Genomic DNA, 14485 nt, shown 5'->3' with positions numbered 1-14485 from the left:
TTTCTCTCTCCGCAGAGAGATCCCCTTCTCTCTCTTTAGTCTTTTTTTTTGTCAGACTCTCTCTTTAGTATTTGCCTTTCTTTTCCTCCCATTTTCAGTTTTTCTTTCGACTCTCTCTCTCTCTTCTCTTCAACAGAACAGACGGAAGAGACAGAACGGACGGATATCTTCAACAGATTCCCTTTTCTCTCTGCAATAAAACCCAACAGACGGATTATGTGTATTGTTTTGAAGATTTGGGTTGTGGGTTGTGGATCGTGCATATGCGAGGGGAGATTTGCAGAGCATCGGTTGCAGCCTAACACCACCTAGGCCGCCTTGAACGCCTAGAGACGCCTAGGCGGCCGCCTAAATCCTTCACACCTTACCTGAACGATTTAGCCCAAATTAGATCGGAACTCCACCGCCAAACGCCTAGATCGATTTTTAGAACACTGCATGTGATAGTGTCATAACAACTAATTAACAATAGAAGGAGCATAACATTCTTTTACTATATTACATCTAAAAGTACATTTCATTTGTTAATTTGATGTTGGTATAAGAAATTTAAACACATTCTAGCATTCTTCTTTGTCACGGTTATCCACTCCTTCTGCCCCCGAGAGGTTTAACTCCATCTCTCTCAGTCGATTTAAACTAGCTATCATACTGTATTTTTTTCCCTAATAAGTACGATAGTAATTAATATAGAAAAACAAAAAAATTTTGGTGTATTTATTTGAGTCTAGATAAAACTTTGCCCCAGATTTCAATCCGGACAAATAAAAAAAGAGTTTCTTGCAAACTACAGATATATATGACTAATTGACTATCCCTTAATAACAAATCACCAATAAATTCGGGTGGTTCCTAACCAACCTGAACGAAGGAAAAAATAGTTTCCGTACAAAATTACAGATTAGGGTAATGCTGGTGATACTAAATTTGCAAACTAAATGATGTGTCATCAATTGGAATAAGTACGTTTATCAACGTTTAAGTAATAAATCAATGGGAAAATTAGGTTAACATCCTTCTTTTTGTTACTCCATTGATTAAAATCCTATTCATTTTCAATTTTTGATCAAGGTCCTTGGGTATTAATAACATCATTAATTATTTGAATAATAAAATATTTTTATTTTTAAATATATTCCTTTAATGTTAAAAATGTTACAATTAGTATATTTATATTTATGGCTAAATTTTTTCATCATATAATTTTATTTTTAGTTTGTACCTATTTTTAATTTGCAAATATTTTTTAATTTGTACCAATTTTCTTTTCATTTTTAATTTGTACCCATATATTAGTTCCTTTTTGTGCCCATATTTTTTAAAGTTTTATTTGTGTTTGTACCCATGTATATACTGTCACGTGACATTGTATATTTAATCAATAATAGAAAAATTACATATGGTATATTTATGTTTTATGCCTAAACTTTGTATCATATATTTATATTTTTAGTTTGTACCCACTTTTAATTTGTACCATTTTTTTTTTAAATTTGTAGTATTTTCTTTTTATTTTATTTTGTACCCATGTACTAATTTCTTTTAGCGACTATATTTTTAAAAATTCATTTGTATTCATAAATTTTAATCTTTTATTTGTACCCTAATTTATTTCTAATGTACCCATTTTTCTTTATTAATGTACCACTTTGTTATATGTGAAATGTACCAATTTTTTTGTAAAATGTACCAATTTTTTTAACACTATGGATACATTCTTTTGCCATTTATTATTTCTTATTTTTACATATTTTTTATCCATTTATTCAATCAAAATGTTTGAATTTTTTTATTGTAACCGTTTCTAATAGTATTATAATGAGGGATTTTAAATTTATAGGATTATAAATCTCATAAAATATCAAATAATTAATGTCAAAACTATAAAAATATAAATATTAATAGTAATATAATGAGGTGTACAAAGTCAAGGGACCTTGATCAAACTTTGAATAATATTAAGGTTTTAATCAAAGAATGTTAAGGATTAAGGACCGCATCCAAAATATCCCTAAATCAATTATCAACTCCTATATCCTTTAGATTCCAAGGAGAAATGTTTAGTTGTGACGGGAACACAAGTAGTACACCACATGTTTTAATAGGAGTGGTGTGAAATTTTATTTTTTAAGTTATTAACTTTTTAGCACACATATCTCACAATTTGTATAGTGACTCGTGGTGTACCACCCCGTGTACCGGTTACACTGAAAAATCTCTCGTTTCCAAGACTTTGTCTACAAATTTAGTCTCCCTACCATACATTATGACTGTCCTCTAATAATTACTAATCAACAATCAAATCGGGTGGTTCCTCAAATCCACCGTCAATCCATGCCGGGCAAGTCTATGAGCAACCTCGTTAAGCTCGCGTTTTACATGTTGGAGCTTCACCGTCGAAACTGAATTGAGAATGAACCTGGTATCATTGAGAAATGGACCAAACCAACCTGAGAAAAGTCTTCTCCCTCTTGAGCTTTTGTGGCTAAAGCTCCTGGGCCAAAAAGCCTCAACTTTGAAGTACAAGCCGCCCAAGAAAGTCCCCCTTCATCTCGAAACAACTCACTGCATAAATCCTTAGTATTTTGGAAGTGGAATTATAGAATTTGAAAACAAAGTACAAAAAAAAAAAAAAAAAAAACGGATTAAGGAAAAACAATGTATTTTTCCAATAATTCATCAACATCTTCGCGGCTTTCGACTCGAACGGGACTCTCGTTGCTGTTGGAATTATCAAACACTTCCGTCAAGTAATCAGCAATAACGTTGTCCATCAATACCTCAAGGCTTGACAACGATGAGTCCGCAGCAGCAGCAACCCCGTCACAACTAAGGTCGCTAAAGATGTCCTCCGCCATGAAATCGACGTTGTTGCACAGAAAATTATCGATACCGTCGTCAGCAGCGGCATCGACAATTGGATCGATCACTTCAGAAGTAGGTTCTTCTTCTTCCAAACCTTCAGGCAATTCCGGCATGAATTCTTCGATATCAAACAATATTATTTCAAAACCCTCGTCGTCATTCTCAAAACCCTTTGAGTCCTTCGTCTTCTTGAACGATGTTCGTTGATACAGCGTCATCGAAGTTTTGGGTCGACTCTCTTTCTGCTCCTCGCGCTCTCTGCTCGGAGATGACTTCACCATTGCGTCGAATACTTCTTCTTCTACAACGCACACGACAAGCAACACGCAAAGACACGTGAGTGTCAAAAAACAGAAAGACTTGGCAAGTTTTGCCAAAAGCATACAGAACAGGTAACTCCTTTTTTTTATCGTTTGGGAATATATGTATCGGTGTTTCCTAGTGCTAATGGGATATGGTTTCAGAGAAGGAAAGGGATTCGAATTTACGGGCAGTCGTTTTACTGAAAGTTAATATTTAAGTGGCTGAATTCCACTATTTCAACTCATATATAGGGTTTTACTTGTAATTTTCTTTTGATTTTTTGGCTAAAATTGTCTTTAAGATTTGCATAACTCATCACTTTGGTTCCTGAAATTTGAAATCAATAGAAGTGGTCTCTGAATTTGTCCATCGCCTTCCATGAAAAATTATATTAAATAAGGACCAAATCCAAATAGTTGGTTGCCATTACATTTTTTTGGTTGACAACTGGGCATAAGCTCGAAATAAAAGAAATAATTACATAAGAATATTTTGAGATTATGAGACTCCAGATATATCTGCAACTAACAACTGATGACAAAGAGAAGCTTGTTCAAAAGAAACTGGACTCAAATTGCATGACAAACTCAAACACATTGACATTACATTTTCAATTTATAGTAAATAATTTTCATCCAATTTTTACTTGAAATTTATCTTCACTATTTTTCTCTCCTACCCAATTTAGTTATTTTTAACTTTCGGATTAAATAAACAAAAAAAAAATTGTAAATAAATAATAGTGTGTAGGATGAGAAAAAACAATGTTAAAATCACTTCTCTTTTCCTTTCCTACTCATGTGGCATCCTAACATGTCATTTGTTGAGAAATTGACAATGTCAAATAATAACACTCTCCTATTGTAATAATTAGTACACAATTGTATCCGATCAAAAAAAAAAAGAAAAAAGGTACACAATTGTAAAGTTTCTAGAAACGAAAATGCGTTGGTCTTGACTAATTTGGAAAAGATTAGAAGTACTGCAACACACGTCCTTTTATTTTTAAAACCTATCAACGGTTGAATTTCATTTTATTACAACTCGTTTAAAAGTGTTTTTAAAATGATTAAAAGTATTTTTGGTAAAAATATTTTTAGAACATATCTTTAGTAAAAATGTAAGAAAATCTATAAAAAATGCTTATTTTATTGAAACCCTACATATTGTTGAATACACCTCATATACTTAATACACTCCACATTTGTTTTTTTAATTAAAATTTATCTTAATAAACCCCATTTACTTTCCTATAATACCCTCACACCCCCACACTCTCACCATATACCTTACATTTTCTACGTACCCCCCACACTCTTCAAATCTTAGGTGAAAATACATAAAGTCATCCAAAAATACCTTTGGAGTAAAGCTGAAGTTAGTGCGATTTTGAATTTTTTTAATTTTCCTATTGGAGTGGTGCCAACAATTGTTTGATTATTTGCATGTGTTTATTATCCCTTCATGTTTCTCTATCCCTTCCATGGAAAGAGGTGGAAGGTTGTGAGTATTCCGTACCAGTAGATGAGGAAGATGATTTTCGCAATAGTAGATGAGGAAGTTGAAAATCCAAAAAAAAATATGGCAACTATAGAAGTGTAGAGCTTTATATAGAGTTGGAGCAGTGGCACTGAGTAATGGGGATTAAATAAATATTAGGGTTGATGATGATGATTCCTCTTCTTTTCCTTTGATTGGATCATGTGAATGGATTTAGTAATTGAATCATTGAATTAGAGGAAGAGATTAGGTTGTTACGCTGCTTTTAAAATCAAGGGATCTTTGTGATCTAATGTGGCTAAGGTTTATTAGGTGTGTGATTCTCATCATCAATCATATTTGTTTTTAATAGATATTATTCATAACGCAGCTATATGCATGCCAATATAGTTGAAATCACTAAAACGATGAAAATACGAAGTCTTACCTCATGTAAAGTTTCCAAAATGTTGATTTCACGTTTCATTCGTCAAGAATAATTTTTTCAATTAACGTGTTTGTAGTATAATTAATTCTACAATGGAGGATGATAGTGGTTTTACGAGTTGAAGAAGATAAATAAACTTGGGATATACATGTGAAAAGTAATTTGGATTTTTATTTTTATTTTTTAAACTTTATAAGATCCAAATTGTCATTACATATTAGGTATGTAAGTCATTTAATATTAAATTTTAATGAGGGGTATAGTCAACATATTGTGAGGTGCTAATAAAAAAAGGGGTGTGATATCCACACACCCAATTTTACTTCTTACACACCCTTTTAATTTTCGGCCGTCAGATCGAATGATTGAAGAAGATCAACGAACAGAAATTAACAAGGATGTGTGAGAAGTAATTTGGGGTGTGTGGATAGCACACCCCTAAAAAAATCCTAAAAAACAAATAATTGAAGTGCTTCCTACGAGAGTGCTTCTCACACCCACTAGTTAAAAACGAATAAATGAATAAATGGATTGATTAAACACATTGCTAATGTACATTGTACACTGTGGATTACAAATTTGATAATGTGCTATGATGACAAAAACATAAACCACAATCAGTTGGTTGGACTGAATTTGCTGTCCCCTTTCGTTGTGACCTTTAATTGGTGGTATGTTTATTTGGGCGCCCCAAATCACCGGCGCCGGGAAGAAGATGTGTGCTCGTGGGCCCTAATATCGTTCTGTATTCGGTCGGCGTACATGGGTAGCCGGACAATCTCCTCAATCTTCTCTAACAACACTTCCTCCGTAATATTATCGTTTATGCTTCGCATTACCTGTTTGGGATGACAACAGTGTTTCATTAGTCCTAAACACAACCTGAAATCAGAAACAATAACAACAACAACAACAACGACAACAACAACAGTGTCCTAGAACGCCATTGCGCTCGGTTCTGGGTCACGTCTTCCGTAAAACCTGAAATCAGAAAGACAAAAAAAAGAAAACAGTACTGCATGATAGAAGTACCTTCTTATAGGTATTGAACTCATTTGGGGTTGATTTGTCCGGCCTAGTCCGCATACACACCCACGCATTTCCACCGGCATCCCACGCGCACTCTATAATCTTCCCCGAACAAAAAGCAGGATCCAATTCATCTGCAAGTTGAATTTGGAACACCAAGGTCTTAGATTCCAAGCTAAGTTGAAGTTTTCGAATCAAACTAACGTAATTAGGTACCTACTGCAGTATAAATTAATGCACTTTTACGCTCATAAATTCTGGAATTATGGTTTTACACTAGAATGCAGAAATCCTGCAGTTTCAGTACCAAGGTACCAGACATTTGGGGCTGGAACTAAAACGTCGTCCATTAATAATTATAAAAAATAGAAAAAAATCAAAAGTCGACCTTTAAAAACAACCCTATAGCCTCCCATAAGCTTCTTCTTTCCGCGCTCGTTGAGAAAAAGTAGCTCACGGCCATCGACTCCTAACTGTCAACACAAAACTCATTTAGCTTATCACCTATAAGTCCATAAAGAAGGAAGTGGAAGAGAAAACTGTAACTGGCAACCGTGAAACGAATGTGCAGTTCAAAAGAAAGGGTCATTATATAACCTCAAAGAGAAAATCAACTGAATTCATTTCAGGAAACTTCCACTTCAAAAGACCTTCATGCGTGCGGGGAACATATGGATCGTCCCAGCCCTGAAAAAGATGAATCGTCAACAAATTTTGCTCTAGAATCTGGTGATATCTCATCATAGGAGAATCAAGTTTTGTATTGATAAGCAATTGAAGGAAAGCAGAACGGATAAACTACTTCACGGGAGTACAAATCAATTAAGCTAGTTCCAAACAGCAACCAAAAGGTTAATGTAAGAAAACAAAACAGGCAATTCAGTATCAAACACAATTTGAACCTTGGTCATACAGCCTACCCCACTTAGTGGGATAAGGCTTGGTGGTGGTTGCTAAATTTACCAAATTACTCGTTTCAATTGTTCATCATCCGCATATAATCACATAACCCCTCAATCACCTGGAATATCAGACCATCTGATGCATGTGAAAGTCCAGGAATGAATTTCCTCAAAAGCTTGTTGACCGTAGATAGTAACCAAAAACCCTTCCTCCTTACCTGATGAACATCTATAACAAAGTTAATCACCAATCTTAACAGAATATTCACAATAAAAAAACATTGTGTAATCTCTAATTGTCAGGATACATACACTGAACAGTTCCAAGTCATATCTGTAGTAAGGCTCCACACTCCTGGAAAGAGTATCCCGTTCCATATTTCGAGGCTCGATCACTTCTTTCTCAAGCATCTTCCATCGTTCATGGAATGGCAGCTGGACCATTTGTGGTTACCAGTTTATCAATAAATTGAAGTATCCTTATAATGAGTTCATAAAAGGGAATTCTTAACAGAAGAACATTTAGAGACAGTACAACGCAGGAGATTTCCAAAAATGCGGGGACTAGAAAATACACAATCCAAACGAAAAACAGTGGGAGGGGGCCTTTTCAAGACAGATTCCCAGAGCATTATCATATATCTAACCTCTACGAGAGAGACTTGGTTGATTGCAATGACGTCATAAATGAGGTATCTTCGGTCTTGCTTTTGAGTATTTGGGTCAGTGTCAATTATCATCTCTCCATCAAGTAATGTGAAGTTGTGAGTCTTCTCAGGCATAACCTTAAGAAGAAGAATTACATAGGAGGGAGTCACTTAAGGATAACTTCACATCAAACTACACGCATTCCATGTATCAAAACTGCAAGTACATACGCACCTTATTTGAGAATTTGCAAGGGAACCGCATCTGGACCCGTCGGAAAAAAAATTTCCTATCAATCAAGTAACAGCCATCCCATGTAATTAGCATCATATAACGTGTTCCATCAGCTTTCCATGTGGCATAGTAATAGCGCTGCCGCAACAGTTGTTGGTTGTCCCTACAGAGTACAAAACGATATTAAAACTTTGGAAATGGAGGGAAGATCATGTAAAGTACTGAATTTAATGTTGTATGGACCATAAAACGAGTATCTTTAAAATTATAGTATGCCTTTAAAAACATGTAAGGCAATTAGTCTCCAGCCTGAAGCAACTAAAAAGCAAGATCTGGAATTACCTATATCATGCGGATATTATTTGCTACAAACCAAACATTTCTAGACATTTTTTATCTATAGATTGCAACAGGCTAAGTGCTGAAAAACTAGTAAGACTGAATTTATAAGCAAAAAGAAAATTGGGCTAAGAAATCAGCTGTCCATTCTTAAAAACATATTTTCGATGATAAGTTCATTCGCCTAAAATTGGTTACTGAACTTCCAAATTACAAACTAAAAATATCCATGTTTATACATTTTCAATGATAACTTCATTCATCTACTTAAATTACTAGCTGAACAGAAAAAGGCACCTTCAGTTTATAATGCTGAAAACAAAAGATTCAAAACCACTAGAAGTAACAAAACTATACGGCTATTTTTAAAACAAACCTGTTGAGCGAAACAGGATGGGACCCAGGAAATTGTAAATTCCCTTTACCCTGAAGACATAGCCAGAAATAAGTTTATCAGCAAATAACAACAGCAACATCATGGAGAAGGAAGCATTTAAATGTTCAGATTCCATCTTAATATACAAATCATAACACAAGGCACTAGACTTGAGTGCCTACCCTTCTATCCATATTAAGTGCATCATAAACGGCTTCTCGCATTGATTTTTGCTGGTTAAAAGGTATTCGCTCACCCAAAACATCATCAATCGTCATTGCTTCATTTCTCGCATGATTGGCCTAATACATTCAAAACAAGAAAAATTAAACGAAAGGAATTATCCATTTCAGTCACAATCAGCAAAAGCGGAAGGTGCAATTTGTTTTCCAGGCAAAGAACTTAGAAGTGTTTAACTGCAACAAATTGTTTAAGGGGAACTATTATTGGCAATCCAAAAATCTCATTGTGCACTCGTCCTAAGTGTATTTTTCTTTCTAAATATAGAAAGTTTGCAGTGCACCATGAGATTTTTGGAGTGCCAATTTTTTGTTAAAAACCACTCAAATGAACGACAAACAACTGAAAAGACAGCAATAACACACGTAATGCTTCCAGTTCCAAACAATTAAGTGTGAGTGTTAAACCATAAAAAATCTATTCGGCTTCCATTCGAATTACATCATTTGTCATGCAACACTACAATTCTCTAAACTAAAGACATTTGCATTAACATGTAAACGGAATCTCAATTCAGGCAGACACATACACAACTACCAGTCTACCAGTGTATTATAATGGCCTGTACTGCAGTTTGAATTTCATCATCAAAAAATATCACAAGCACAATTTCTAACAAATAATTTGCATATAAGCATTTACTGAAAAGTGGTATGATAGCCAGGACATCAATCTTCCAGTTTGGTACTTAAACAAGAGAAAACTTCCTCTGCTAAAATCAAAATGGGATGAACAAGCAAAAATATTTAACAATACATACATTTTCCTGATACATCACAGCTTCAGCTGTGTCATCCAGATCGGAAACTCTCTTCCACTCTGGAGTTTGAGGGCAAACAACTGATTCCGGCTTTCTTTCTTGATAGAACTTGTAAAGTTCATCAATATAATCCTGTTTGTATATCCCTGGAGGACGTGCCCTGGCAAATATATTTATTGCCTGCACAATTGTCAGTCCAGATTGAATATTGTTTAAATCATAACATAGATTCAATCGGAACAAAAGTAACTACCACACAACCAAGTACTTACCTCGGTAACTGAAATTGATTCGTTGCGTACAAGAAAATGAACAATCATGAAGCCTGTGCGGTTATGCCCATGTGTACAGTGGACAAGTATATACCTCATTGGGTCTGTTCTACGGGAGAAAAATTGTGATACCTAACCAAAGAAAAAAAATCACAAAATCAGACATATTCCTTCTCGAATTTCAATAGGGGGTCCCCTGAATTCACAGAGGCAGCTCACCTCATAGAGAAATTTATCTACAGCTGCATTATCAGGAACCGAATCCCTTCCTCTGCATTGTATCTGGCGCAAAGACAAATTTGAGGACATAAGTAAGTAATCATACCTGACTAACTAGGATCAGAAACACAAATTACACTTGCCTTAACATGCCGAATGCCTTCTTTTGTCCAATCCGAAAGGGGATAGTAACGAGTAGTGTTCGTTAAATCAATCACTAAACCGAGCTTGAAACATAAAAATCAATCAGCATAACAACATCATACAGGATAAAGTACAGTACTTTACAGAAACAAAAAAGGAATGTAATTACTTCTCTTCCTAGCAGTCTTTGCTGATGAATGACTTGCTTTGGAGTGTATGTAGCACCAGCAATATGGTCATTGAAAGACTCACCAAGAGGTGCTTTTGATGGAATTATACAACTTATCTCTCCACCATATGCAGGGCAACCAACCCAACCTACAACGGGAGCGAAAACCCGAAAACCCAATTAACCACTAATACAATACCCATGATTAGCAATCACGCTAATTCAATCAGCGTTAGCATTGCCTACCTTCAGGAAGCATGTGTCTATCAAAAGCTTGATGATGATTTCTGTTCTGAAACCCAGAATCCCGGTATGGGTTTTTTCTCTTGAATCCCAATCTTCCTTCTTCTCCATCCTAATTAAAAATTAAGCACAACCCAACAGATGGATCAACTAAGAAATCGAAACGATGTGATTAACAAAATTAAATCCCAATTTTTGTGTTTTGTATTCAAAATTTTTTTTCCATTTTTTTGGGATTGGGATTTTGAAGATAAAGCATAATTAAACAGTGATGTGGATCTGTGGGTGTTACCATTTGACTAGGGTTTCTTCAATCTGCTGAATCGATGGGACTCAGACAGTAATTAGGGTTTTGGGTTTGGATGGATCAGACTGACTTGAGAGAGACGTTGAGAGAGAGAGGTTGAGAGAGAGAGAGAGAGAGGTAGAGAGGCAACCAACTAATCGGTGTCTAAGAAAACGCTCCGTTTATAAAGCTTAGGGGAGCCGCCACCACTATCTCCTCCCTTCGCTCTAATTTGTGTCCATACCTTTGGTTTCTGTGTTCACACTTTTGGTTTCCTTTTGCTCAACCAAAAGTAAAATATTAAACAAACTCTACTAATAAAATTGGAAACCGGATCATTTTTCTGAAAATCCGGAGAATTCATAAATCATATCAATTCATCGTTGTCGTGCTTATTTAAAATTTAAAATTAAATATAAATAGTACTTAAAGAAAATTGACAGTATGATGTACGATAAACGGATATGATTTCTGAATCCTACGGATCCCTAGGAAAAGGATCCGACAATAATCATTTTCCAATAAAATTGATAGACGGCCTCACGAATCACCTATGATGTGAGTAATATATCATTTTTACTTAAGTGCAGTTTTCATTACAAACGATGCCCGCAATTGAGTGAACTCATCATTTGTTATCTCGGTTTGAAAGTTTGTCAATGTTGTTCTTTAGATTTGATGTCGCATATCAATTTAGTTCTTATGAAGTTCCTGGAATTTAATACTGTATATCCATTTTTCAAAACATTGATTATTGTAGTTAAGTTACTTATTAGCCTAAGTTCAAATCAAATTTTTCTTCTAACAGTTTAGATGATGATTGTATTAATAATATATATTAACATGATTTATATCTAACCGTCAAATAGTGCTTTTATTAAGTACATATAAGTATTGTAGTCAAAATTGAATTATTTTTTCTAAAGGGCAAAAAATATAAAAATTTTGAGTCATTCATGTTTTGGGCTTGAATTTCATGAATCAGCTTAAACATTAATGGACCCACATAGGCCCATCTTGCGGCCCGCTCTGTCATCAGACGGCATCATATAAAACGCCACCGTATCAGGTCCCCACCTCTCACTCTCCCGCTTCGTTTGTTTGGTTGAAGAAGCTTCGAAGCCCTAGCTGTCGTTACTGTTATCGCCACAATGAAGCTCGTCAGGTTCGTCTTCCTCTTCAAACCCTAATTCCTCTTCTTCCTCAGTTAACAGCGCCGTTGATTTTGTAGCGATTGCCTTTTTTTGATGTTTTTTGGGAAATTTTGCAGGTTTTTGATGAAGTTGAACAACGAGACAGTGTCGATCGAGCTCAAAAACGGCACCGTTGTGAACGGAACCATCACAGGTATACTTCTCCTTTCTTCGCTTTACTTTCTTTCCTTCTAATTTGTTGAATTAGGTGAGGTTTTTGGATACCTAGGGCTTTACTAAACCCTAGGGTTTTGATTTGGCTTGGGTTTGGAATTTCGTGTTTATAGAAGAAGTGGGTCTTGTTTACGTTTAATTTCAGTTTCGTATCACCTTGTGCTGAGTACAAAAACTTCGATATTTATAGTGAAACATGGAATGCACAATTTGTCGTTTTAACTCTGTGGAGCATCTCCAATGAACTGAGATTGTTTGTTTGCTACCTCTGGATGTTTTTAGAATTAAGGTTTTGCTCACCCGGTGCTATCATTTCGTGTAAATCGACTGTGGGGAAGAACCGCTCAAACATTGAGGCGGTACGGGTTTGGAGTATACTAGGGTTGCAATTAAGTCTAATTTTGTTGAGTTGTTAATGTCTTATTCAGTAAGTATGATATGTATGTTGTATATTAAATGTGTTGAATGCTCAGTAATTTTAGTTTTTCTACTTACGTAGATTATTCGGTGAACGGGATATGTCCAACTATCTAGAGTTCGAGAATCTTAAATGATATTCTTACTTGGCATTGGGTACATTTACATCTAAAGAGGTCGGGATTGTTTTAAGACCATTGTTTTCTATAAAATAGTTGTAGCACACAATTTTGAAAGGTTTCCACAATAGATTATTATAGTATATATGTGTATTTTCCCGGCATCTATATCGTTGTGATTTCTGATAGAGAGAATTCCTGGGGTGTTCTTATCCTTTATGCTGAGAACAAACATATGTCAAAATCGGTTGTGTATTTCAAGATGCTTCTATTTTCTTTGGAAGTTGGTGGCTCAAAGATGCTTGCAAGTGTGCTCAGCATTGGGCTCCTGAGAGTTGGGATGTAGTTTTGCTTTATCTCTAAACTGATGCCATTTTCAGCCCGTAATCTGCACGAGCGCTCATGATTACTTCCATGTATTGCATGATAATCAATATATTAGCTAAGCAGAAGCTTCAGAGTATCTTATTTTAAAATTTGGAATGGTAAGGATATGCTTTCAAGTTAGCGCTCACGTAAAAGACTTTGAAAGCTTATGATGCCTTTTTGTATTTTAGACAATGTTTGTAATGAAAAATACGACCATTGCTGTACATAATACAAATATGTCTGCCAAACAGCTCTAGTTCTATTACAAGTCTCCAAAGGAGATCCTTGTGTATTGCATAATAGCATCCAGTAAAGGTTGAAAAAGCTTCAGCTTTTTTTGAATGGACTGCCTTGTAGAGATAAATTAAGAGATTTAACTTAAAACTTTTTAGATAGATTATCATCTTAATCTGGGTGCACACTTCCTTCCACGTGCGTTGTTTTAAACTACTGAACAGGAAGGGAAAAGTAGCTGTTCTGATTGGTAACTTTGCTTGTCGTTACAGGTGTGGATATCAGTATGAATACTCATCTGAAGACGGTGAAACTTACACTCAAGGGGAAGAACCCAGTGACTCTGGATCATCTCAGCGTGAGGGGTAACAACATTCGATACTACATCCTTCCTGACAGCCTGAATCTCGAGACTTTGCTTGTTGAAGAGACACCTAGGGTCAAGCCCAAGAAGCCAACTGCAGGTACCGCAAACTTGTGTTTATCATATAAACTCTCTGAACGTATTCATTCCAATGCTATCTCGCAGTCCTCGCCATTAATCATCTAAATGTGTTTCCTCTGTTTATTTTCAATGACAGGGAGGCCTATGGGACGGGGGCGTGGCCGTGGACGTGGTCGCGGACGTGGCCGTGGCCGTTAATTTTTGTGACACCTGGTTACGTAAACTCCTCTATAGGAAGGAACTTGTCATTGTGATCTTGGAGACGTTGAATGAGTTGCGGTACTGTACTTTAATTTGTTGTCTATGCCCAGTGAATTCTTAAAGTTCTGTTAAGAAGTTAATCAAATATGCTTTTGACATCTCATATCTCCGGTGCACGACGAAATGTTTTACACTACTTGAATTACATGTTTTTAAACAAAACTACGGTAAATTGAGTAGGCATATCCCAATAACCCCTTTATATTTTTTATAAGCAAACGATATCATCTACTTTAAAAGGTGGGGAAATAGGTAAAGTCTCGTACTGGGCTAGTTATAATAATGTGGTTCAAATTCGTCTTGGGCGAAAATCGTAC

General features: G+C 35.5%; 2 protein-coding genes across 2 annotated transcripts; one reads left to right on the top strand and one right to left on the bottom strand.

Moving 5' to 3' along the window:
* Positions 1-5610: 5610 nt before the first annotated feature.
* LOC114824065 (uncharacterized) lies at positions 5611-11247 on the bottom strand. Its single transcript, XM_029100360.2, has 17 exons — positions 10963-11247; positions 10674-10782; positions 10428-10576; positions 10258-10341; positions 10115-10177; positions 9896-10027; positions 9624-9803; positions 8806-8925; positions 8624-8673; positions 7909-8071; positions 7674-7811; positions 7339-7461; positions 7146-7244; positions 6722-6811; positions 6513-6597; positions 6128-6258; positions 5611-5934 (listed from the first exon to the last, which is right to left on the bottom strand). Exons 1-17 carry the CDS (start codon positions 10963-10965, stop codon positions 5791-5793), a joined length of 1863 nt encoding a protein of 620 aa, XP_028956193.2. The 5' UTR covers positions 10966-11247; the 3' UTR covers positions 5611-5790.
* Positions 11248-11952: 705 nt separating this feature from the next.
* On the top strand, positions 11953-14271 carry LOC114824064 (small nuclear ribonucleoprotein SmD1a). Its single transcript, XM_029100359.2, has 4 exons — positions 11953-12121; positions 12227-12303; positions 13735-13926; positions 14044-14271. The coding sequence occupies exons 1-4, from the start codon at positions 12108-12110 to the stop codon at positions 14103-14105; spliced, it is 345 nt and encodes a 114-aa protein (XP_028956192.1). The 5' UTR covers positions 11953-12107; the 3' UTR covers positions 14106-14271.
* The last annotated feature ends 214 nt before the right edge of the window (positions 14272-14485 follow it).

The sequence above is a fragment of the Malus domestica genome, chromosome 03 (genome assembly GCF_042453785.1).
Source record: "Malus domestica chromosome 03, GDT2T_hap1".
Taxonomy (NCBI): domain Eukaryota; kingdom Viridiplantae; phylum Streptophyta; class Magnoliopsida; order Rosales; family Rosaceae; genus Malus; species Malus domestica.
The sequence above is the reverse complement of the archived record's forward strand: the minus strand, read 5'-3'. Positions and strand labels throughout refer to the sequence as shown.

Excerpts from the sequence above, each read along its gene's own strand:
- LOC114824065 (XM_029100360.2), bottom strand. Across the intron at positions 8,072-8,623 it reads CATCCTGTTTCGCTCAACAG|GGACAACCAACAACTGTTGC; the intron begins GTTTGTTTTAAA and ends TGTACTCTGTAG. Across the intron at positions 7,812-7,908 it reads CTTGCAAATTCTCAAATAAG|GTTATGCCTGAGAAGACTCA; the intron begins GTGCGTATGTAC and ends CTTCTTCTTAAG.
- LOC114824064 (XM_029100359.2), top strand. Across the intron at positions 12,304-13,734 it reads TGTGAACGGAACCATCACAG|GTGTGGATATCAGTATGAAT; the intron begins GTATACTTCTCC and ends TTGTCGTTACAG. Across the intron at positions 13,927-14,043 it reads GCCCAAGAAGCCAACTGCAG|GGAGGCCTATGGGACGGGGG; the intron begins GTACCGCAAACT and ends TTTCAATGACAG.